Raw genomic sequence first — 24,302 nt, 5'->3', positions numbered from 1 at the left:
TATATATATATATAGTGTATATATATATATATATATATATATATATATATATATATATATAGTGTATATATATATATATATATATATATATATAGTATATATATATATATATATAGTATATATATATATATATATATATATATATATATATAGTATATATATATTATATATAATATATATATATATATATAGTGTATATATATATATATATATATATATATATATATATATATATATATATATATTGTATATATATATATATATATATATATATATATATATATAGTGTATATATATATGTGTATATAATATATATATATATATATATATATATATATATATAGTGTATATATATATATATATATATAGTGTATATATATATATATATATATATATATATAGTGTATATATATATATATATATATATATATATAGTGTATATATATATATATATATATATATATATATATATAGTGTATATATATATATATATATATATATATATATATATATAGTGATATATATATATATATATATATATATATATATATATATAGTGTATATATATATATATATATATATATATATATATAGTGTATATATATATATATATATATATATATATATATATATATATATAGTGTATATATACATATAGTATATATATATATATATATATAGTATGTTAAATATTCCAAGGAATTTCATTAACAAAGTATTGGTTTTGAAGTTTTCTTGCCAATATTTATCTCCATTAAGGCAGTGAGCTGACAGAATTGTTAGTGTGCTGAGCAAAATGCTTAGTAGTATTTTGTCTGTTTTTAAGTTCTGAGTTCAAATGCTGCCAAGGTTGACTTTACCTGTCATCGTTTTGGGGTTAGTAAAATAGATACCAGCTGAGTACTGGGCTCAATGAAATCAACTTACCCCCTCACTTGAAATTACTGGCATTGTGCCAAAATTTAAAACCATTATTTATATCCATACACTGACATACATTTATATCAATATATGAGAAGGTGCTGAGAAGTTCATGGATTTGGGGAAAAGAAAATACAGGAGGATCTGGTTATTATGGTTTTAGTCAATATATTCCCCTCCCAGATTCACACACTTATTGCAGCAGTCCTTCAGGTGTTCTAAGCCCTGTAAAAGAACTCAGAAGGTTAGACTTTCAACCAGGCTTTTTGCAATACCCTTAAAGCCTGGAACTTTTTAACACCCGCGTACATGTGTGTGTGTGTTTCATAAGCTTCCTAATAGTTTCTATCTACCAAATTGCTCTTACATTGCTGTAGTAGAAGACACTTCCTTGCTGCACATTAGGATCAAACCTGGAACCTTGTATTTGTGAATTGAACCAAGCAATCATGCCAGCATTCATTTACTCTCTGTTTAATACAATGATGCCTTCTGCTTGTCTTTTCTAGCACATCACTCTTGCCTTTAATGAATACACACGTGACAATACTATGTTTAATCCTCTTCGCTCAAAACGTCCTCTCCAGAAACCAAATCAACCACAAAGAGAATAGTGAGTATCTATAGAGAATTGTTTTACTTGTCATCATCATCATTATTATGGTGAGGAGTTGGCTGAATCATTAGCATGTTGGACAAAATGTTTAGCCACATTTCATCTGTCTATGTGTTCTGAGTTCAAATTCCACTGAGGACTTTACCTTTCACCCTTTCAGGGTTGTTAAAATAAGTACCAATTGAACTCTGGGGTTAATGTAAACAATTTACCCTCTCCCCCTAAATTGCTGGCCTTGTGCCAAAATTTGTAATCATTATTATTATTATTATTATTATTATTATTATCATTATTATTATTATTATTACAGTGTAGAGCTAGCAGGATCATTAACATGCCGAGCAAAATGTTCAACAGCATTTTGTCTATACATTCTAAGTTCAAATTCCACCAAGATTCAATTTTGCCTTTCATCCTTTTGAGATCAGACAAATAAGTACCAGTCAAGCACTGGGATCTATGTAAGTAACTAATCCCCTCTCCCAAAATTCCAGGCCTTGTGCCTGGCAGAATCATTAGCACACCAGGTAAAATGTTTAGCAGCATTTTGTTCATCTTTATGTTCAGAATTCAAGTGCCATTGGGGTGGACTTTGCCTTTCATCCCCTTTTGGGGTTGATAAAGTAAGTACCAGTTGAGTACTTGGGTTGATGTAATTGACTTACTCCTCCCCTGAAATTGTTGACCTTGTGCCAAAATTTGAAACCATTATTACTATTATTATTATTTCCATTATTATTAAGGTTGTGAGCCGTGGAGGCGCAATGGCCCAGTGGTTAGGGCAGCGGACTCATGGCCATAGGATCACGGTTTCGATTCCCAGACCGGGCATTGTGAGTGTTTATTGAACGAAAACACCCAAAGCTCCACGAGGCTCCGGCAGGGGATGGTGGTGAACCCTGCTGTACTCTTTCACCACAACTTTCTCTCACTCTTATTTCCTGTTTCTGTTGTGCCTGTAATTCAAAGGGTCAGCCTTGTCACACTGTGTCATGCTGAATATCCCCGAGAACTACGTTAAGGGTACACATGTCTGTGGAGTGCTCAGCCACTTGCACGTTAATTTCACGAGCAGGCTGTTCCGTTGATCGGATCAACTGGAACCCTCGACGTCATAAGCGACGGAGTGCCAACAAAGGTTGTGAGCTAGTAGAATCATTAGTCATTATCATCATCACTTTTCCATGTTTGCATGGATCAGATGGAATTTATTAAGGTAGATTTTCTATAGCCAGATACCCTTCCTATTGCCAACCCTCAACTGTTTCCAAACAAGGTAATATTTCCCCGTTGCCAGACATGTTTTCACAGAATATTGGAAATGAATGACAGTAAAAGTACCTTCCAGTATTTTCTTCTTGCATGCTACATTCTGAGTTCAAATCCTGACAAATAAACTTGGCTTTACATCCATTTGGCGGGGTTAGTCTAATTAACCCCTCCCATCAAAAATTGCTAGTTTTGTGCTTAAATTAGAAACTTTTATTATTGTTATTTGTTTTGTTTTTGTTTTTTTGTTATTGTTATGATTAGGAAAATCATAAGAATATTGGATTTCTTCTGCCGCTTTACATTAAAATCCTGCTGTGGTCAACTTTAATTTTCATCTTTCTGGGGTTGATGAAATGAAGTACTAGTCAAATGCTGGAGTCCATATCAACTAAAGTCTCTTCCTAAAAAACTGTTGACCTTATATCTAAATCAGAAGCAATTATTATTATTAATGAGAGATGATACAATGTCATTAAGGATTTAATTACATTGAGTTTTAATTCTGTATGGAGTCTGGTTTGCCTTTTATTCAGCTGGGGGGAATTAAATCAATTACACTGCTCGCTCCATTGACATTTTGAGAGTTTGTTAAAGTGTCAGAAACAGTAAGACTAAATATGTCTTGCAATATTTTGTTAGGTCTCTTTATGTTTGATTTCAATTTACATTAAAAAAAAAAAATTATTATTTTTTATTTCTTTTGTTTTTTTTTTCCCCCCTGCAGTGTGGAAAAATTATCTGAGAAGACTGGTCAAAACTGTGACTTTTGTAAATATTCAAAGTAAGAAAATGTCTTCAAAATTATTTTCAGATATTTTTGTTTTGTTTTTGTAGTTTTTTTGTTGTTTATTTGTTTTGTTGTTTTGTTATTTTTGTTCTTTTCATTTTTTTTTCTTTATATATGTCTGGTGTTGTGGAAATGGTTGTATCAGTAATGCATCAAACCAAATGCTTTATCTCTCAGCACCTTCAGTTTAAAATCTACCATGGATAATGAATTAAGGACTAGGAAATATTGAAGTACCAACATGGCTATAGCCTTTGGGCTGAAATGCATCAAAGAACAAAAGAATATATATATATGTGTTTGCATGTATGTAATGTATATATGTATCTATGTATAAAATGCATATATGTATGTAATGTATATATGCATGTGATGTATGTATGAATGCATATATACATACACACATGCATACATATATACACACACTCACTCACCCACTCACTCACTCACTCACACATTCACTCACTCAGTGATACATTCTACAAAATGTGCCTTGTACCTTATCAAGAGAGATGTGAAAATTTTCATTGCTGAGTAAGACATCTACCACATGGTTGTTCTTTAGTCTCATTTCAGCCCTGACTAAGCAGAACTATGATCAAAGATATTCCAACCTTGACCATTCCATCTTTTTTTCGTATATCTGGGACTACATAGTCCAATATGCCCAGCCCATTTAAAAATTGTAGGGTATGATTTGAGGGTGATCTAGCATCTACTACTAGCAGGTTGCGTGAGTATGTAGTCTCTGTCATTGTCTCATATATATATATATATATACTAGCAGTATAGCCCGGCGCTGCTCGGGATTAAGTGCTTTATTTCAAACCAAAATAAGTAACATCGACATCAGATTTGAGCGAAATCCGTTGAAATTGGTTTGGCTGAAAATGGTTTGCTGGCAATTTGATTGGGAAATCCCATAAGGAATCAGTTTATTGGTTATTTTCACTCATTGACTCTTTTTTTAAATGTTGCATTAGAGATCTGCATAGGAGAAGGTTGATCTGAAGGTTTGCATTGGGGATCTGGATTGGAGTAACTTAGGAAAGCTTACCAACAACCTTAACCAAAAAATAAGGGGCCTGTCCCTTCTAGGTTAACTCTAACCCTAACCCCTAACCCTAACTCTGACCCTAAAACCGTAACCCTAACCGTAACACCCTAGTGGAAATCGTGCGGGTGTTAATCTGAAAAATTACCAAACCGTTTTTGTGGTCCGAAAAACGGGTTGGGGGGGGGGGGGGGGGGCTGACAAATTGTTACATACGTTTTTGTTTCATAGTTGTGAAATATAAACAAAACTCTTTCGCTCCCAAAGTAGTGTATGTGTGAGAGTGAGAGGAGGGAGAAAGATGAACGATTTAAAATAAATAAATGATTTAAAATAAATATATTTTAATTGTTATGTGAGAAAGTATATATAATCTTATTATAGAATATAGTGTCTTTCAAAAACATCTTATATTTGAAACTATATCTCATGTTTAAGAAAAAAAAAATGCATTTTACTCTGTCTTCCTTAGCTGCATTTTCTTTCGTAATACGCTGTCTCCCTCTTCCACTTTTTAATTTTTTTTTTTTTTAGACGCTTGGCAAACACTCTGTTTCTCCCCTTGTCACAAACACACTATTTCTTTCTTTCTTTCTCTCTCTCTTTCTTTCTTTCTTTCTCCCTCTCTTTCTTTCTTTTTCTCTCTCTTTCTTTCTTTCTCTCTCTCTCGCTCTCTCTCTCCTTCACGCGCATACGCACAGATTTGACTTCGCCATGTCAAACTTCAAAATTGGTAAAAGTTTATCGATTTTTACAGCTATACGCGGGTGCCTCTGAGAGAAAAAGTTGACAAAAACACAGATAGGGTCATAAACAATGTCCTCCTAAAATTGGAGCGACATGCGTGCTAATTTGTGGACGTGCATAAACTACATTCACATACACACACACACACACATCCTCTCTTTTATATATATATATATATATATATATATATATATTCGTTTATATTTATATAAGGGCATTACTACAGAATAATGCCACACACTATACTTCCCAAATAAACACATTTTAGTACCAAATGCAGGGAAAGCAACCAACAGAAGAAACCAGTGTGTGGCATTATTCTGTTGTAATGCCCTTACATAAATATAAACAAATAATTATATTCTTGGGAATAGAAATTTCCCTTATGAATTATTTTACACACTGGCTTCCTGATAAAATTCTTGTAAAAGATTTTTATCCTTTTTTAAAAATTTATTAATCAAATATATATATATATATATATATATATATATAGATAGACAGATAGACATACATACATACACACACATTCAAGGGCAAGACATAAATAAGTCATTAAATATTGTTCCTTATTGTAGTAAATTTGCCTTACAGCTGTTTCCAGGAGTCATTATAAGTTTGTTATAGACAGGTTTACTCAATTGGCCCATTGATCATTTGAGAAAAATTGAATGATCTAAACTAATTAATGCTACTTTCATCTGTCATTTCTGGTTATAACTAAGCAATTGCAAAAAATTTTTTTAAATTTAATTGCCTTCGATTTTATATGGTTTTTAAATAACTCTATTTGGTTTGATTTGATTTTAACCTCACATCTCTCTCTCTCTCTCTCTCTCTCTCTCTCTCTCTCTCTCTCTCTTCTCTCTCTTCTCTCTTTTCTCTCTTTCCCATCATAATATAGTTACTACTAAGTTTTTCATTCCTTCTCTTAAACGGTTTCCTCACTGTGCAGGGTAGTACATATGACAAAAAATTAAAGATTTAGCTTGGCCATGTGAGTAAGCGGCCTTTATCAAATTTCAGCACAATATCTGGGGGGTGTTTGACCTGAAAGCAATGCATTTGTTTTCCATGTGTGATAACCCAGTTACAAGCACTATATTGTTTCTATGGCTCTGCCCTTTTTCCTATCAAATACCTCCCTTCTTCTACTCATTCTATTTCTTCCTTTCCTTCCTTCTCTTCCTTTAGTCCTCTTACAAATTATCACTTCCCTTTCCTCTTTATCTCTCTTCCACTTATCTTATACTGATTCTTATTGTCTCTCTTCACCCCCACCTTCCATGTCTGTACTATTCCTTCAGTGTTCTGCTTTGTTATAACCAGAAATGACTAACAAAAGTAGCATTCATTTTTTAAAGTCATTCAATTTTTTTTCAACCGATCTATGGACCGATTGAGTAAACCAATCAATTAGCGAACCTATAATGACTACTGGAAACAGCTGTAAGTGAAATTTACTGTAATAAAGAAAAATATTTATTATTTATACCTTGTCTTGTGTGTCACTTTGTGTAAAAACCAGTACAACTGGAGCACAGCCATAGATTTACAATATAGAATGGTGATGCCACAAGAATACATGAAGTTCTTTACTAATAGGCGCAGGAGTGGCTGTGTGGTAAGTAGCTTGCTTACCAACCACATGGTTCCGGGTTCATTCCCACTGCGTGGCACCTTGGGCAAGTGTCTTCTACTATAGCCTCGGGCCGACCAAGGCCTTGTGAATGGATTTGGTAGACAGAAACTGAAAGAAGCCTGTTGCATATATATATATATATATATATATATATATATATGCGAGTAAAAATAAATACAAAAAAAGGTGGATTTTTTTGTATGATTGTGTATAGAGGAATATATTATTTTGCTTAAAAGAGTTCCAACACTGTCTGTTTTTTATGTTTTATTTATATTCCTGCAGAACTAATGTGGGGTATAGAATATGGAATATACAATATATAATATAATATACAATATATAATATAAAATAAAATAAAATAAAAATGGATGGCACCATGAAATAAAGTATTGAATGTAGATGAAATATTGAGTGTTCAATATAAAGGATCAAATATATAAATATATAAATATAAATATATATATATAAAGGCGACTCGAGTTTCAGGGCTATTTCCCTTCGTCATGGCCGGTATGACAGTCTTTATATGTATGTATGTATGTATGTATGTGTGTGTATGTGTATATATATATATATATATATATATATATATATATATGTGTGTGTGTGTGTATATATGTATGTGTGTTTGTGTGTCTATGTTTGTTCCGCCACCATTGCTTGACAACCGATGCTGGTGTGTTTACGTCCCCGTAACTTAGCGGTTTGGCAAAAAAAAAAAAAGAGACCGATAGAATAAGTACTAGGCTTACAAAGAATAAGCCCTAGGGTCGATTTACTCGACTAAAGGCGGTGCTCCAGCTTGGCCGCAGTCAAATGACTGAAACAAGCAAAAGAGTAAAGAGAATTTAAACAATATTGTTAGCCTGCTGTACTAACAGAGAGCTTATAAGGTATTTTGCCCAGATTAATAATCCCTTACTAATAACTCTATTTTAGTATATGCGTGTATGTACATATGCAGTTTATGAAGAGATTCATACTTCAATATGACCAAGATGCTTCCAGTGAGTATACTGTGTGGGAATCTTAATTTACTCCACTGATGGTGTTGTAGGACTGATCAACCATTGACAGGTTCCTTTCATTATGGAAGTTCTCTACCTTCCTAACATGTTTTATTTATCTTTCTTTTTATCTAAAGCAAGAGATTAGTTTATGAGATGACCATTTCCACTGCTGTTTCACAGCTGAATATTTGGTTTGTAGGAAGAAGGACAACTAGCTGTAAAAACTCTTAAGTCATTATGTATGTATTTAGACAAATGTACCCATTCTCCTATAGGTGATACAGCGTTACCTGGTCTTCCAAATGAAATAATGTTTATTTATAACAAAAGTAAAGGATAACTTGTCCAAAATTTAGAAAAAGGAAGCATTTTTGCATATATGAAAAACTGAAACTCAAAATAAAAATATTTAAAGTATTCATCTTATTATATTTGAAAATCTAATGAAGCCACTCGAATAAAATATTTAAATGCCTGAGATAAATTAACACATTGGCTCCCACACCTCCTGCTGGTGGGTCATGGTGGTATGTTAGCGAGTCCCACCCGGTCCACCAGCGGGTTGTTTTTTTTAATCTCTTTCCTATGGGCTTTCTGAGAGCTGGTATGTTCCAATTGCTTTGATTTGTGCTGTTGTTGGTACACTAAGATAACAATTTTTTTGGGGGGGGGGATTCTTGTTTTTCTTCTGATATCACCATGTAATAAGGTAAAATAAAAGATTGAGTATTGAGAAAATTTTATTTTCCATTGAAACATAAATAACTAGTTCTTTTTGAAAAAAATGGTAGATTTCCTAATAGAAACAGAAGGGAATGAAAAATATTTTACTTGCCATGGAAACCGAAATAGTTCTTTTTGAAAAGATTTTGAGATCTTCCAATAGAAAGTACCCAAAAATTTTAATTGACCAATATTCCTAATGTTTCTTGCTGAAATACGCAAGGCAAAGGGAAGGATTATCTGTGCATTCAGCACAATATGCATTTACTTTTTTTGCTTTTTTATCTGCTTCTTTTGCACTCATTCTATTTCTCATTTGGCTGTAACAGTCTACACATCTTTTATGAACTATTCTGTTCGATTAGTCCCTTTCACTGCATCTTTTGAAGTTATGGCAGGTACCAGTGCTTGCAGTTCTTGATGTTGTTGGTGGGTGATTGTCCACATTACAGGGTGATTCAATAATAGATTTTTCTAAACTCTGAAATCTGCACTTTCTTTTGATTGTTCTTTCGAAATATCACTAAAACATTTACTACAGCTGTGCTGAGCAGGTATTCAAGAGCAAACTTGTGATACTATCTGATGCTTTTTCTAAGCGGTGTGAAGTAGCTCGCCATTTGTTCAGAGATATCTGTCCCTTGTTTCATCGTATTGTAGCTGAGAATTATTTCTAGCTTCTTTACTTCCACATCATTTACTCTTTGCTCTGTTTCCCTGAAGCTAAGGTCATGTTTCATAGATGCGTTGGCACTCTGTCGCTTACGACGTCGAGGGTTCCAATTGATCCGATCAACGGAACAGCCTGCTCGTGAAATTAACGTGCAAGTGGCTGAGCACTCCACAGACACGTGTACCCGTAACGTAGGTCTCCGGGATATTCAACGTGACACAGTATGACCAGGCTGACCCTTTGAATTACAGGCACAACAGAAATAGGAAGTAAGAGTGAGAGAAAGTTGTGGTGGAAGAGTACAGCAGGGTTCGCCACCATCCCCTGCCGGAGCCTCGTGGAGCCTTAGGTGTTTTCGCTCAATAAACACTCACAACGCCCGGTCTGGGAATCGAAACTGCGATCCTACGACCGCGAGTCCGCTGCCCTAACCACTGGGCCATTGCGCCTCCACTGTTTCATAGATAACATTAGCACATCATGCCTATCCTTCTACTCTGCCACTACAATTCCATCATTTTGTTACATGCTAGAAGTATCAGCAGGATGATAAAGATCATCATCTTCTGAAGACAGATTACATTGGGAATTATCATCTCCATCTTCGCTGCTGGAACTGCTCAGAATGGTTTTTCTTAGAACTATGAAAGAGAGTCACTGGTACTTTGCTTTGATCGGTGCTCATTATGGGATCTGCTGTTTTTGGAATACCTGGTATTGCTAATTTATTTTTAGGTTTGCTAATTTATTTTTAGGTTTGCTAATTTAGATTATGCTAGTTTGCAAATTATAGACAATTAATAACCTGGAAAGAAAGAAACAAGAGTTAGTATGTATGTAATAGTTATATCTCTAAAATTTCCACACAACCCACAGGTAGGTCATGTGGTATCTAGGATGTAATATGAACTAGGGTACCACGCGACCCTCCAGTGGGATGTAAGTATCAAATACTACCTATGTGATGGTTGCTTCGTGTGCGGTATAGTGTAAAAATATTATGCCGTTCATGTCAAAGTTAAGATATCGTATTGGGAGCCTGAGATAAAACGTAAAATGATTCTCAGGAGCCAATGCGTTGAGATAATCTACAGAGTAGGCATGAATATTATAAATATAAATTCTAAAGCTCAAATTTTATGGTTTATAAAACCATAATTTAAACCTATTTAAACTTGTCACATTTTTGCTCATCATCTTCAGACCTACAATGAAATTAAGTACCATACCAAGAAGCACTACTTAGATCTGGTAGAGAAATCTCCTTGTTTACTTCTTTAACAGTCAAATCCAGTGTTATTTGTTTAATCATTACTATTACTAACAGTAGAATCTGTCATCAAATCCTATCCACACAACCAGTTAAGTTCTTTGTAGTTTTGCAATTTACTGTCTTAACTGAATATATCAACATTATCTAACACTATTAATATAATGAATGCAACAATGTTAATCATTTTTTACTTTACTTTCTCTTCTAGTTTTACTGCTGAAGATTTGTTTGGACGTATTGAATCAAAACACTCATTCACAGCTGCAAATGCCTTTAAATATGATGCATGGCATGCTTTAGTTATTACAAGGAAACATCATCCATTGAAATGGTCTGAAGATATATTTTTAGACTGTATGAAAGTAGCTAGAGAATGGTGAGTTTACTGTTTTCCTTGTAAATACATTCCTTCAAAGGTAAGTTAACCATCAACCAAAATTGTTATTTGTAGTTTGAGTTTAAAATCCAGTGTAGCACACAACTTCATCAAATGCTTTAACACTTTGAAGTTTGATAAGAATCACTTAGTTTATATGATGATGATGATGGACTCTCCTGTTGAAGACAGCATATGGGCATTCAGCTTTTGCGTAACAACCTGCACAAATGATCTGCTTATACTGATCAAATGTATGTACTGTACATTAGCTCACTTTCTCCATTAAATCAATGTTGTCTGAACAGGCACACAGTGTACCACATGTCAGGTGTCGAAGTGATTGCAGAGCAACATGAATCGAAGTGTTTTTGCTCAACAACACAATGCACCACCCAGTCTAGGAATTGAAACCACAATCTTGCGATTATGAGTGCAACACCTTAATCACTTCGCCATGCATCCTCAGAACATGATGATGATAATGATAATGGTCTCAAATTTTGCCACAAGGCCCACAATTTTAGGGGGAGGGATAAATCAATTACATTGATCCCAGTGTACAAATGGTACTTCTTTTATTGATCTTGATAGAATGAAAGGCAAAGTCAACCTCTGCAGGATTTGAACTTGAAACTTAAAGATGAACGAAATGCTGCTATGCATTTTACCCAGGATTCTGCCAGCTCTCTTACCTTAATAATAATGATTTCAAATTTTGGCACCGAACCAGCAGTTATTCTCATGTTATTTTGTGATCACTTCGACACCTGACATGTGGTACACTGTGCACCTGCTCAGGCAACAGTGATTTGATGGAGGGAGTGAACTAATGAACAGCACATACATTTGATCATCATAAACAAATCATTTGTGCAGGTTGTTTGGCAAAAGCCGAACACTTATACGTTGTCTTCGGTGGTAGAGTCCATCATATAAACATATAGTTTTTATTGAAGTGGATTGCACTGTGTTGACAAGCTTGCTCTTAAAATTCCTGTGTTTTAAATCAAAACTTGTTAGTTACTATAGTGACAACACTATCTATTTATCTTTCACATGCACTCTCTCTCTCTCTCTCTCTCTCTCTCTCTCTCTCTCTCTCTCTCTATCTATCTATCTATCTATCTATCTATCTCTATCTCTCTCTCTCAACAACTTTTTCTTCTCACCTTCTAAAAATACATTGTGGCATATGTTTCGATACCTCCCCTTCTTTCCCTCCTTCTAATGCATATTATGACAGACAGACAGACAGTCAGATCCACTTCTATTTTATAATAGATTATAACTTAGGTATTATTAGGGAAAAGAGCACAATCTTTCTGTGTATTTCCACCTCATCTATTAAAGACTTTCATGATATGGTCTTCTTGCAACTATCACTTCCAACTCTCCCTGCTTTTATGTATCCTATAACATATATATATATATATATATATATATCTGTCATTTCTTACTTATATGTGAGTATGTATGTGTATGTGGCTGTGTGCATATAATGAGTATACAGATATATATGTGCTTGTTTGTATGTAAGATACATGTATATGTGAATGTACATATATATGCTTACATGTATGTATAAAATACATATGAGCTATGTTTATACACTTACTCTCACCATTGCCAATTTTCCATGGTGTTGCTCACAGTTTCCTTTTCTCTCCTTTTCCCCTAGCTGAGGCTACTCGGTGCCTAGGTAGGACCCCACCTCTTCTTTTTCCTTGTCTACCTCTTCATCACCCTCTCCCTTTCACATATTTGTACCCAGTGATTTGTGGGATTAGGTTTTGTATGATTACAATGAACTAAAATCTCATTCTTCTTCTTGTATCTCAGGAGGACCTGCTAGGAATCTTTCTACAGTCTCATCCTCATATTTCTGATTATATAATCAATAGCAACATAGCTATTTTTGAATGATTTTAACACTGTAAATAATGGAGCTTTGGTCTATAAAGAATTGAAATATATTAGTTTTCTGCATTAATACAAAACCACAAATATTTTATATTAGGTCAATTGAATCAACTTCATGCATGTGTTGCATTTATTTTACTGAACCCAGTTATAAATTTAGAATGTAAGAAGACAAAACTAATTACTGTAAGATGTTTAACTTGACAAACTACTGTCTCTATCATACCTGAGTTAGCACAGTTTTATGTAATCTGGGTAGCACAGTACAGCTGACATTGGCTAAGGATGTATTATGTGTTTTTAGGTTTAGAATATCACTCCCTAACAGGAGTTAACAATGGGGTGGATGCTGGTGATGATGAGTTTCTAACTCATTGGGTACTACTGAAAATGTAATCTTCATATGGTGTATCTGTTGGATCCCATTTGCTTTTTAACTATACTTACAGAAATAGTTAAACATAATACTACCAGCTAATAAAATAACTGTTAGTTTTACTGTTCTTGTTATTTAGAATGTTGAGTGCTTCCACACTATATTACCTATTTGCTGTTAGTAGGACTGGTTTTAAACACAGTGCAATACTAATGACAGGATATAAGCCTTTCAGCTGCTGGCCCAACACCATATTAATTTTATGGTTCAAAACAGTTAAGCCAGTAGAAAATAGAAGTGAAGTTCTAACAGAAAACTGAAATTGCTACAGTTTTGTTCAAGGTGAAAATGCTGAAAAAACATTGTATCAGAAGATAAACTGTAGTACATTATTTCTCTCCCTTTTTTTCATGGATTTGTTCTTTTGCTTTCTCTCATGAGTTTTCTATATTATATATTGCTTATTTATCACTGAACACTATCATTACAGGTATGAAAAAGTACATTCAGTAGATATCCGCTACAAATTACCAACGTTATTGTGGGATCTGCTGCCCCATGCCAGTGCCAGCCAAGTTCATCCACATATGCATATCAATCTACTTCCAGACAGATATTATGGTAAATATATTTAAATGAGAAATTATATGGTCATAAAGTCAACTGTATCTTCTTTATTTATGTTCATTTTTCATTCTGATATTTCAGCATAAGTACCCAACTGCATCTCCCTACCACAAATCACATATTCACCATTATACTGTCTACACCAACAAAAGTTGATTATTTCATCAATGACAGAAACTCATAGACCCTGTAATCAACTTCATTTCCTTTTGCATTAGGTGGATAAACAATAATTCTTCTCATCAGATTATTTATCTGTTGCTTGTTATATACCAAAACATCCCAGCAACTACTCACCAGGAAAGAGATAAACTGGGAGGATGTAGAATTAAATAAAATACCTACAGCAGATTTTGATTACTGATTCATGAACTGATGGTCCATTACTTAGTCTGTTCAACCATTTCATTTACACAAAGCCACTTAGAATTGAAATTAAGATATTTTAAACAATTGATGTGTAAATAGATAGGCAGAGGTCACTTTCTTAAGGAGTGGAGACACATGGCTTAGTGATTAGGGTATTGGTCTCATGATCATAAGATCATGGTTTTGATTCCTGGACTGGGCGATGCATTGTGTTCTTGATCAAAACACTTCATTTCATGTTGCTCCAGTCTACTCAGCTAATAAAACAGAATAATCCTGTGGTGGACTTGTGTCCCATCTAGGGAGGAATATATATACCAGAGAAACCAGGAAACTAGCCCTTTGCTGCTTATGAAGTAATGTGGACAAACCACTTTGCTAAGAACTTAATAACAGAAAAAGCAGAGTAGACTTGTGATATAAACTTAGGGGGCTTTTTGAAAAAGCAAAAACTGCCAATATGATAACTGTGAGAACAGCATTTGACCACATTCTCTATACTAACCACAGATGCTGTGTTATTTGCAAAAAGGTTAAAATATAGGTCATATCAAACCTAGATATGTGCATAGTTTATAACTACTAACTACCCAGCTTAATATTATTTCAACATCACACTAGAACAAGGCATGGTATATTTGGAACAATGGAATTAGTCGTTTGAGAACTCTCTGCATGCCATAGATTTGCTAGCAACCAGAACCGTTCTTTACTGCAATATCATTTCAATGTCTCTCCTATCATTTCCTTACAGGGGTTATAGAAAACTGGCGTATTGCAGCTGAACACTTCAGTAATGATTATCCAGAAAGAAACTATTTCTCAGAAGTACTCTACATCCATTCAATGTTAGACTTGGCTTTCCATTATAAAACTGCCGCTGCATTTGCTAATATTGTGAGTATCTTTGCATTTCTCTTCTTTTTTATTCTTTTTTAATTTCTCCTTTTTGTGTGTTTTTCTTTTCTTGTTTTTAATATCAGTGCAATTCAGATCCGTTCAGTTGTCAATTATGTACTCAAAGAAATGCAGTCCATGTTGCTGAAACAACAAATTGTAGAAGTGAATTAATCTATATCAAATGACAATCGAAGAGCTGGAACAAATACCACAAGACATTTTATCTCTACCAATTCTGTCAGTCCACTGTTATAATAATAATTTCTGACTTCAAAATAAGAATGAAGCATATAGTTGATTATGACTACTACTTATATGAACACCCTTGAGAGATGAAGACAAAGTCAATTTCATTGAGAGTTGAACTGACTATAGACAGATGATGCTAGATATTGTAAGATCCAGAAATGATGAACCAATGAGGAAGTCTTTATGTGGTCATTCAACCTGCTAGAAATATCAGTCAGATAACTTAAACCATAACTTAATATCTTAAGAAAGAAAAGTCAAACTATATAATATAGTTCTAGATACACTGTGTAGCAAAAAGTAATTATAGCTGCTACACCATTGGTCATAAGTTTGCTTGATCTTAACTGACCTTTGGTAAACAATTTCATCAGCAATATTTCAATAACATAATGTCATAACAGTAACAAAAATATTTTTACTCTGGAGTTGTTGATGATATTAAGAGTATTTACTGACTGAAAGAAGAAAACCTGCACAACAAAGACTAGCAGTTTTCTCTGTTGCTATGTGGACAAAAATATATAAGTGACAAAATGCTGAAAAACCTGTCCAATCCATACCAGTATGGGGAAAAAATAGATGTGAAATGATGAGGATGTAATAACATGATATTGTTTCACATAATATTTCTTCTTGAAATTTTGCAAAGTAAGCAATAACATCTCAACTACTGAAAGCTGTTTGTTCCTTATAGGGACCCAGGGAACCTACACAACCAACCTCTGCATAATAGTTTGTTACATTATAGTCAAAGCCCAGACTATAGCATTTCATGTCTGAGGAGCCAATTACATGAGATACTTTTCTTTGACAATCAAGTGTGTCAACATTTATTATTATTATTATTAGGTATTAGTGTTAGTCTATAATAATTTAATGATTATTTTTTTCCAGCTGATATTGACAAATTCAAATCACAACAGAATACACTCTAATATAGCTGTGACAATAACTGCTTCCATAGCACCAAGCTCTATGCTGAGTTAGAAAATCCCTGCACTGTGTTTGTATCTAACATTAACTAAGTTTATCATTTGATATATTTTTTAATTCCATCATCACCATTTAACATTGACTTACATACTGGAATGGGTTAGATAGCTGGATAGTTTAACTGGATCCAATTAGTAATGGGACTGCATTGTGCTCCGGTGTCTTCTTTAGCGTAGTTTCTATGACTAGATGCCCTTCCTAATGTCAGCTGCTTTCTTTTTACATGGTCCTTACAATCAAAGGAAGATAAAAGAGAGATGGTACAATGATTTGGACTGGGTGATGAGAGAGAAATGGGATTTATAGATATGCAAATGTGGTAGTAGGGAGAGTAGCAAAACAGAAGCTATTAGAGGAAATAGTATGGAAGAGACAGGAGAAGGGATTTGTGTCAGAGATTAGTGAAAAAGTGGAGACAGAATGGAAAGATGATTAAGTGGGTTGTGTCAAGGTTGTCCAGGAGCATCCTACATTAGAAGTTTGAGTATGAATGAATGGTACATGGGAAAGCTGAACAAGAAAGGTAGAAGTAGATGAGGGTGGCAAGAGATGCAAAGAATCATTGAAAGGGAAGTATGAGAGTTGTGGGTGTAGATGAGAGAAGCTTGTTGAGGTAGTTGAGAAGCTATAAGATGACAATGAGGGAATAATGGGGTAGTCCAACCAATGCCAGCATGGAAAAACGGATGGGAAATGATGATGAAGATGTTGATGAGCGTACAGTGGGCGCAGTAAGAACAATCAAGAAAAAAATAGTGTGGCAGGCACCTTAAAGGTAAGGGAGAAGAAGAGAGTGTGAATCCAGAGAAAGTATCCTATGTGAGGAGGCTGTGGAAAGGGGACAGCAAAAGAAGTGGGTAGAGGGAGCACTAAAAAGTTATATATTTCCTGTTTTGATTGCAAAGCTAAAATATGATAATAGGTGCAAAATGTCAATTGTCCTCCAACTATTCAATTAATTGTCCCTGTGCTGTACTAAGATTCGCTTGAGTGAACTCGTTACAATTACACTACAATATCAGCAGGTTAAGTAATCAAATATTTCAACCTCATTAATAAAAAAAAAAAATAAGTACTTAATTTTGAAAAATGGTTTATAATGCTCACAGAACATTATCTTTTAATAGAGAACTAAAAAAGTTGCTGTGAATATTAGGCCTCGTTATCTCTGAACACTCCTCCCCCCCCCCCCATCCACATATATATCAAAACTACATCACAAAGACTTTAAATCAGAGAAATACTTCAGCTATTAGTTACTAAGACTCTACGGAGCTCAAAGAAGTCCCACATTGGAATACTGCTAACATAACATAGATGCTGCTGCACATCAAGGAGTGAAACCTAAAGAAGGCCAGTCATCTGATTTAACATGTTTCACCCACCAATTTGCTACAACCAGGGGCTCACAGAAGTATGGTTTCTTTTTTTTTTGCGGGGGGGGGGGCTTCTTCTACAACTACTATAATGGTTTCTGCTGTTTGCATACTCCTATCATGCAGGTTGATCTGATCCACTCATCTGTCCTCCTCTTGTCACCCTTATTATGTAACATCTCCCAGAACCTTCATTGAATACATCATCATTCATTCCAATCCAGGACTACAACCCTCTAGAACTCCATCCTTGCCCACATTCTTCTATAGATGTTAAGGTTAAACATCAACTGAATCAGTCTCTGAAAGGCCTGCAATGGTCATAGGCACTACCTCTCTTCTAACTTATTAAAAGAAAGCAAAAACACAAGATCATATATATATATACTAAGAGTAGTTTATATTTTGTGACATAGAAACTTTTCTCAAGGGCGTTAGTGGCATAAATGAAAGGATATAGCTTTTATTCTGTATCATTTGTTAAATACAACTGAAAGAAATTCTGTTTAATGTCCTAGGTTATTTTATTTTGTTTTTCATTTGTCTTATTTAAATTTTCATTTAGACGCCAAAGAAAGATAATGAAATTGTTGTTCTTGGTGAAGCCCCCAACGATGATTTTTTTAAACTGTTGTACTATGTACTAAGAGGTAAACAGCTTTATTTTATTAAATGTCTGTTTGAAATGAGCTATTAATAAGATTATTATTTTTTTGGACTATTCATCTCATTGTTAGAGATGAAACACTTTTCTGTATATATATCTACATTGTTTTTGTTGATTTGATCTCTTATTTCTATTTGGTGCCTTATTTTTGGCAGTCTACATAGTACCAGACTGCTTTATTTCATTTGTTCTTTTTTTTAACCCTAATTTATCAGTCAAATCGTCCAACCCATGCTAGGCATGGAAAGCAGACGTTAAACAATGATGATGATATATATATATATATCTGTAAAAATATGTGACACTTATTCGGTAGCAATGATAAAACTCTGAGTTTTGGATGCCAGGGTGGGAGCCCACGCCAACATCTCTTCAGTTATCCAGCCATTGAAAATTCCTGTGAAAAATGATGTTGGCGTGGGCTCCCACCCCGGCATCCGAAACTCAGAGTTTTATCATGGCTACCGAATAAGTATCACATATTTTTACAGATAAATTCCTTTATTTACATAATATCAAGGCCCCTTTCTTTCTTTTGTTGTCCTTCCTATCAATATATATATATATATATATATATACATATAATTGAAAGTGAATAGTTACTGTGGTAGAACAGTACATAACAGTGGAAAGTTGATAAAAGATTTGTACCTGGTAAGATTTAAATGTATATCTCTTTTCTTTAAACTAGTGAGTCAACAAATAATATCCATTAACACTTTTATACAACTACACAGTAAGTCTGAATCTTGTATATGTATATTAATACATTTGTTTGTTTTGATATTGCAATAGATTCAGTATTTTCTTTGTTATTTTGGCCTTAAAGCAACAAAACCTAAGGCTAAGCTTCACGGTTAGTGGTCACAGTTGTGGTGCAGTTGGACATATAGATGCGATCTGTGAAACTTAACACCTATTTTGACTAGATATACAGTATTGAACTAAGCACAAACAGCCAGTGAGACATCAATTTTATAACAGTCAACGATCCCACCTTATTGAAAGACAATTTCACATTATTGAGGAGTTGCATTCTGAAAGCTTTACCATAATATGGAATTCTGTAATGCAAAAACCTATTTTCACATTGACTTCCATTGTTATAATTGAGATGTGTCCTATGGATTTTTTCAGGAAAAGTACAAGTAATACAACCACATGACAATTTTTAAACACATGCAATACAATATAAATAGAAGGCATTTGAAGAGAAATACAAATAAATAGCGAGATCATTGCCGGTGCCCCTGGACTGGCTCTTGTGCGGGTGGCACATAAAATACACCATTTTGAGCGTGGCCGTTGCCAGTACCTCCTGACTGGCCTTCGTGCCGGTGGCACGTAAAAGCACCCTCTACACTCTGAGTGGTTGGCGTTAGGAAGGGCATCCAGCTGTAGAAACTCTGCCAAATCAGATTGGAGCCTGGTGTTGCCATCCGGTTTCACCAGTCCTCAGTCAAATCGTCCAACCCATGCTAGCATGGAAAGCGGACATTAAAAGATGATGATGATACACTTTATAGCTTTTACTTGAATGACTACCAGAAACAGGTGTGCTGCCACAAAGAAAATATATGGTTGCCCAACCTGAGGGAAGTGCAGGAAAAAGAGAGAGAGAGCGTGTGAGAGACTGCAGGATGGAGATGGTGACAACATGCTGGGCATATTCACAAGGAGCAGGGATCAGAATATAAATGAGATGGTTGAGTAAAGGGAGAGAGCGATATAGATAGTGGCAAGTGCCAGGGCATACCCTTGAGGTTCAAATGCCATAATATAAGTGACAGGATATTGCGAAGTGGAGAAAGACTTGGGTATATATAGAGTTGGAGGGGCTACCGAGTAGCAATGATACAGAGGAAAAGGGGTGTGAGGACAGGATTGAGGAGTGAGAGCTAGATTTAGTGAACAAAGGAGGAAATGCGAAAAAGAGAAGAAATGTAGATTGGTTTGTTGGGGTAGGATGAGGGAAAAGTTTTCTTATGTGTGGGTGGAACACCCAGGTTGGGGTCTAGCAGATGGCAATAATAGAGTGAGACAAGGCATGTGGATATAATGCACAGGTCAGAAGCAAGCAGAAAGCAATGATACAGTGGCACTGGGCCAAGAGGGCAAGATTAGGGAGTGTGAGGTAATCATAGTACATGAAGTGGAAATGTGAAGAAGAGAAGGGATGTAGAGATGTTTAGTTCATTGTGGTAGAGTGTGTGAGAAGTTTTCTTGTTGAATGTGGGTGGGACACACAGTGCTTCCAGAACTCAGTTTTGCTGATGTGGGCGAGTCTTCTCAAGAACTTCATATCGCCAGACATCTCACTCCATGATCATTTCCTTTGTGAGGTCCAACTTCCTGAAATCAGTCCTTACCACTTCATCCCATGTCTTTCTGGGTTTCCCTCTTCCACAGGTACCATCCACTTTCAGTGATCGGCACTTCTTTATGCAGCTGTCCTCATTCATAAGTATCACATGTCCAAACCAACATAGTCTTCTCTCTTGCATGCTACAGTTGATTCCTCTTATGCCCAACTTTTCTCTCAGTACATTTGCACTTTGTCGTATATGTGCACTGATGTTGCACACCCAACAGAGCATACTACCTTCGTTTCTCTCCAGTCTATGCATGTCTTCAGCATTCAGATCCCATGTCTCACTACCATGGAGAATAGCCATTCATACACAAGCATCATATAGTCTACTTCTCATTCTGAGAGAGAGAAGCCTTTTGTTGCCAACAGAGGTAAAAGCTCTCTAAACTTCCTCCACTCAATTCTTATTCTAGAAACAATACTTTCAGAGTATTCTCCACCATTGCTAATTTGGTCACGTAGGTAACAGAAACTATCTACAACCTCAAGAGAGCCTCCTAGGCATTTGAGAGAATCTAATTCCTGTGTGCTCTTAGTGCTTATTGTTCCTGAACATCTGCCACATACAAAGACAACTCTATCTGTTAATCTACCTGTATTACCATTGCATCTCTTATGCATCGATAGTTTACACTGGGTGCAGCAGATAGAATTTCTTCCAACTCCTTTCCTACATATGGAGTAGGGCCATTTACCTGATGGAAAGAAAGTTTTATCTTCTTACTAACAACCATTTTTGTCTTAGCTAGGTTAACTTTAAGGCACTTTGATTCCAGGTTTTGTTTCCATACCTGGAATTTCTTCTCCAATTCTGCTAAAAATTTTGCAATAAGAGCAAGGTCATCAGTATATTGTAGTTCCCACAGGCACCCAGTTTTGAATTCCTCTGTTATGGCCTGGAGGACTATAATGAATAAGAATGGGCTGAGAACTGAGTGCTGGTGAACCCCTACCTGAACGCTAAGCTCATCACTGTATTCATGGCCAACTCTCACCTTACTGACAGCACCACTGTACATGGCTTGGACAGCTCTAACAAGCCATTCCTCTACCCTTAACTTCCTTTGAGACCACCATATAAAAGAGCGGAGAACCCTGTTGAAAGCTTTCTCCAGGTTGATGAAGGCTAAGTACAATGGCTTACTTTTGGCCAAGAACTTTTTCTGCAGCTGTCTCACTTGGAAGATGGCATCTGTGGTACTCTTCCCAAGCACAAAGCCAAACTGTATCTCATTTAGTTTAATTCTCTTTCTAATCAATTGAGTTATAACCTTCTCATTAATTTTCATGATCTGGTCTATATATATATATATATATATATATATATATATATATATATATATATTTGTTTTGCAAGATTCTTGATGTGAAATCGTGTGTTGAAACAGATATTGTTGTATTTGACGAAAGAACTCTGGCCAAAATACAATTAATGTAATATAAAGCTGAAGCAAATTAACACCAAATATATAGTGCATGTGTTTTTATTAGCTAAACTGGCAACATGACCATCCCCAAATACAACAATATATATATATATATATATATATATATATATATATATATATATATGGTTATTGTTTTGATATTGTGATGTTTTTTAAATAATTTTTCTATCTTTGTATAATAAGTATTTCATATTAATTCATTTGGTACTTGTTGTTGGTTGAGATATATATCTAATTATTGTTCTAATTGCGATCTGACGAGTAGCTGTATTTTTGAATAGAACTTGTTTTCGATAGTTTCAGTTGATTTTGATCGATTTGAATTTCTTTTCTATTTGAAAGTTGGTTGTGAAGCACGTGTAATCTTTTTATTATATTTATCTTATGATATTTACTTTATATTGTACTCATTTGTTGTGCTTTTAATTATTAATTTTTCTATATGTGATAGTGGATTTTCATCGATGAGTTCTTGAAAATTGGTTATTTTCCCTAAAACTATATATATTTTATATATACTTTATCTATAAGGCTCAATTTAATTTTAATTTTTTATAAATTGATTTTAATTGAGTTTTTTACCTGTAATTTTGGATTTTGTCCCTAATAATATTATATATATATATATATATATATATTAGATAAAAAGAGATAACAAAGCCAGTTGTGAGGAGTTTTCAGGACATTTATAAGGAAATAGCTACATAAGAAAATAGATATAGACATTCTAATCATGCACATCCGTCTCCTCCCTCCCATCTATCCATAAATACTACCAATACATTCTCAAATTTTTATTCACACCACAAAACCCTTTCGAATGAGCAACACAGAATCCACAGCTCCATACTTTGAAATGACTAAATATGGGGAAGTGAAATCGAAATCGAAAATTGAACCAAATTCGTTGACTGGCACCCATGCCAACCTTCCTTCATTGGACACTAAACTCAGCTTGCGAAGACCTGTTGGGGCAAGTGAGATTGGGACTGAACCAAATTCGATGACTAGCACTTGTGCCAGTGGAGCGCTAACAGCACCATCCGAGCGGGATCACTGCCAGAGCAGCGGTCTCGCTTCCGTGCCGGTGGCACATAAAAAGCACCATTTGAGCTCGATCGTTTCCAGCTTTGCCTTACCGGCACTTGTGCTGGTAGCATGTGAACAAAACATTGGCTGACTCCTGTGCAGGTGGCACGTAAAAAACACCACTTGAGCATGGCCGTTGCCAGTACCACTTGACTAGCCTTCGTGCCGGTGGTACCTAAAAGCACCCACTACATTCGTGGAGTGGTTGGCGGTAGAAAGAGCATCCAGTTGTAGACACTCTGCCAAATCAGATTGGAGTCTTGTGTAGCCATCTGGTTTACCAGTCCCCAGTCAAATCGTCCAACCCATGCTAGCATGGAAAGCGGATGTAACATAGTGGTTCAGCAAAAGTAACTGATAGAATAAGTACTGGGCTTTTTTTTTTTCAAGTCATGGAGTCAATTTGTCCAACTAAAACCCTTCAAGGTGCTGCTCCAGCATGACCACAGTCAAAATGGCCTGAAGCAAGTAAAAGAATAAAAGAATATATATAGCAACAAAAAAATATCTCATATAACGTCACAATACCTTTTGACACTAGTTCTCAACAGCTTCTTTCTGTGAGGCTATTATTAGCAATTCAATTTCTCATTTTGTGTTTTTAAATATATTGATATATATTTATATGTGTGTGTATGTATATATATATATATATATATATACATACATACATACAAAGAAATCACAAAGGAGTGTTGGAAGGGTTTATAAAAACCATTGATAGCGACACTGTTGAAAACAACATACTCCACGCCCAATTGAATAGGTACAGAATTTTCAAACATTAATCTTATGTTGTTTACTTTCAGTTTGT

General features: G+C 34.8%; 1 protein-coding gene across 7 annotated transcripts in view; it reads left to right on the top strand.

Annotated features, from left to right (window-relative positions):
* LOC106875681 (uncharacterized) overlaps positions 1–24,302 on the top strand; it is a 64,170-nt gene that overhangs the window by 26,183 nt on the left and 13,685 nt on the right. For all 7 annotated transcript variants that reach the window (XM_052966524.2, XM_052966528.2, XM_052966529.2 and 4 more), the window contains exons 5-10: positions 1,431–1,534; positions 3,534–3,590; positions 10,930–11,097; positions 13,887–14,017; positions 15,147–15,289; positions 18,479–18,563. In XM_052966524.2, the coding sequence (XP_052822484.1) occupies positions 1,431–1,534; positions 3,534–3,590; positions 10,930–11,097; positions 13,887–14,017; positions 15,147–15,289; positions 18,479–18,563 (688 nt within the window). The remainder of the gene's footprint in view (positions 1–1,430; positions 1,535–3,533; positions 3,591–10,929; positions 11,098–13,886; positions 14,018–15,146; positions 15,290–18,478; positions 18,564–24,302) is intronic.

Source organism: Octopus bimaculoides, chromosome 3 (assembly GCF_046866305.1).
Source record: "Octopus bimaculoides isolate indiv1 chromosome 3, ASM4686630v1, whole genome shotgun sequence".
Lineage (NCBI taxonomy): Eukaryota > Metazoa > Mollusca > Cephalopoda > Octopoda > Octopodidae > Octopus > Octopus bimaculoides.
This window is presented reverse-complemented; position numbering and strand designations above follow the sequence as displayed.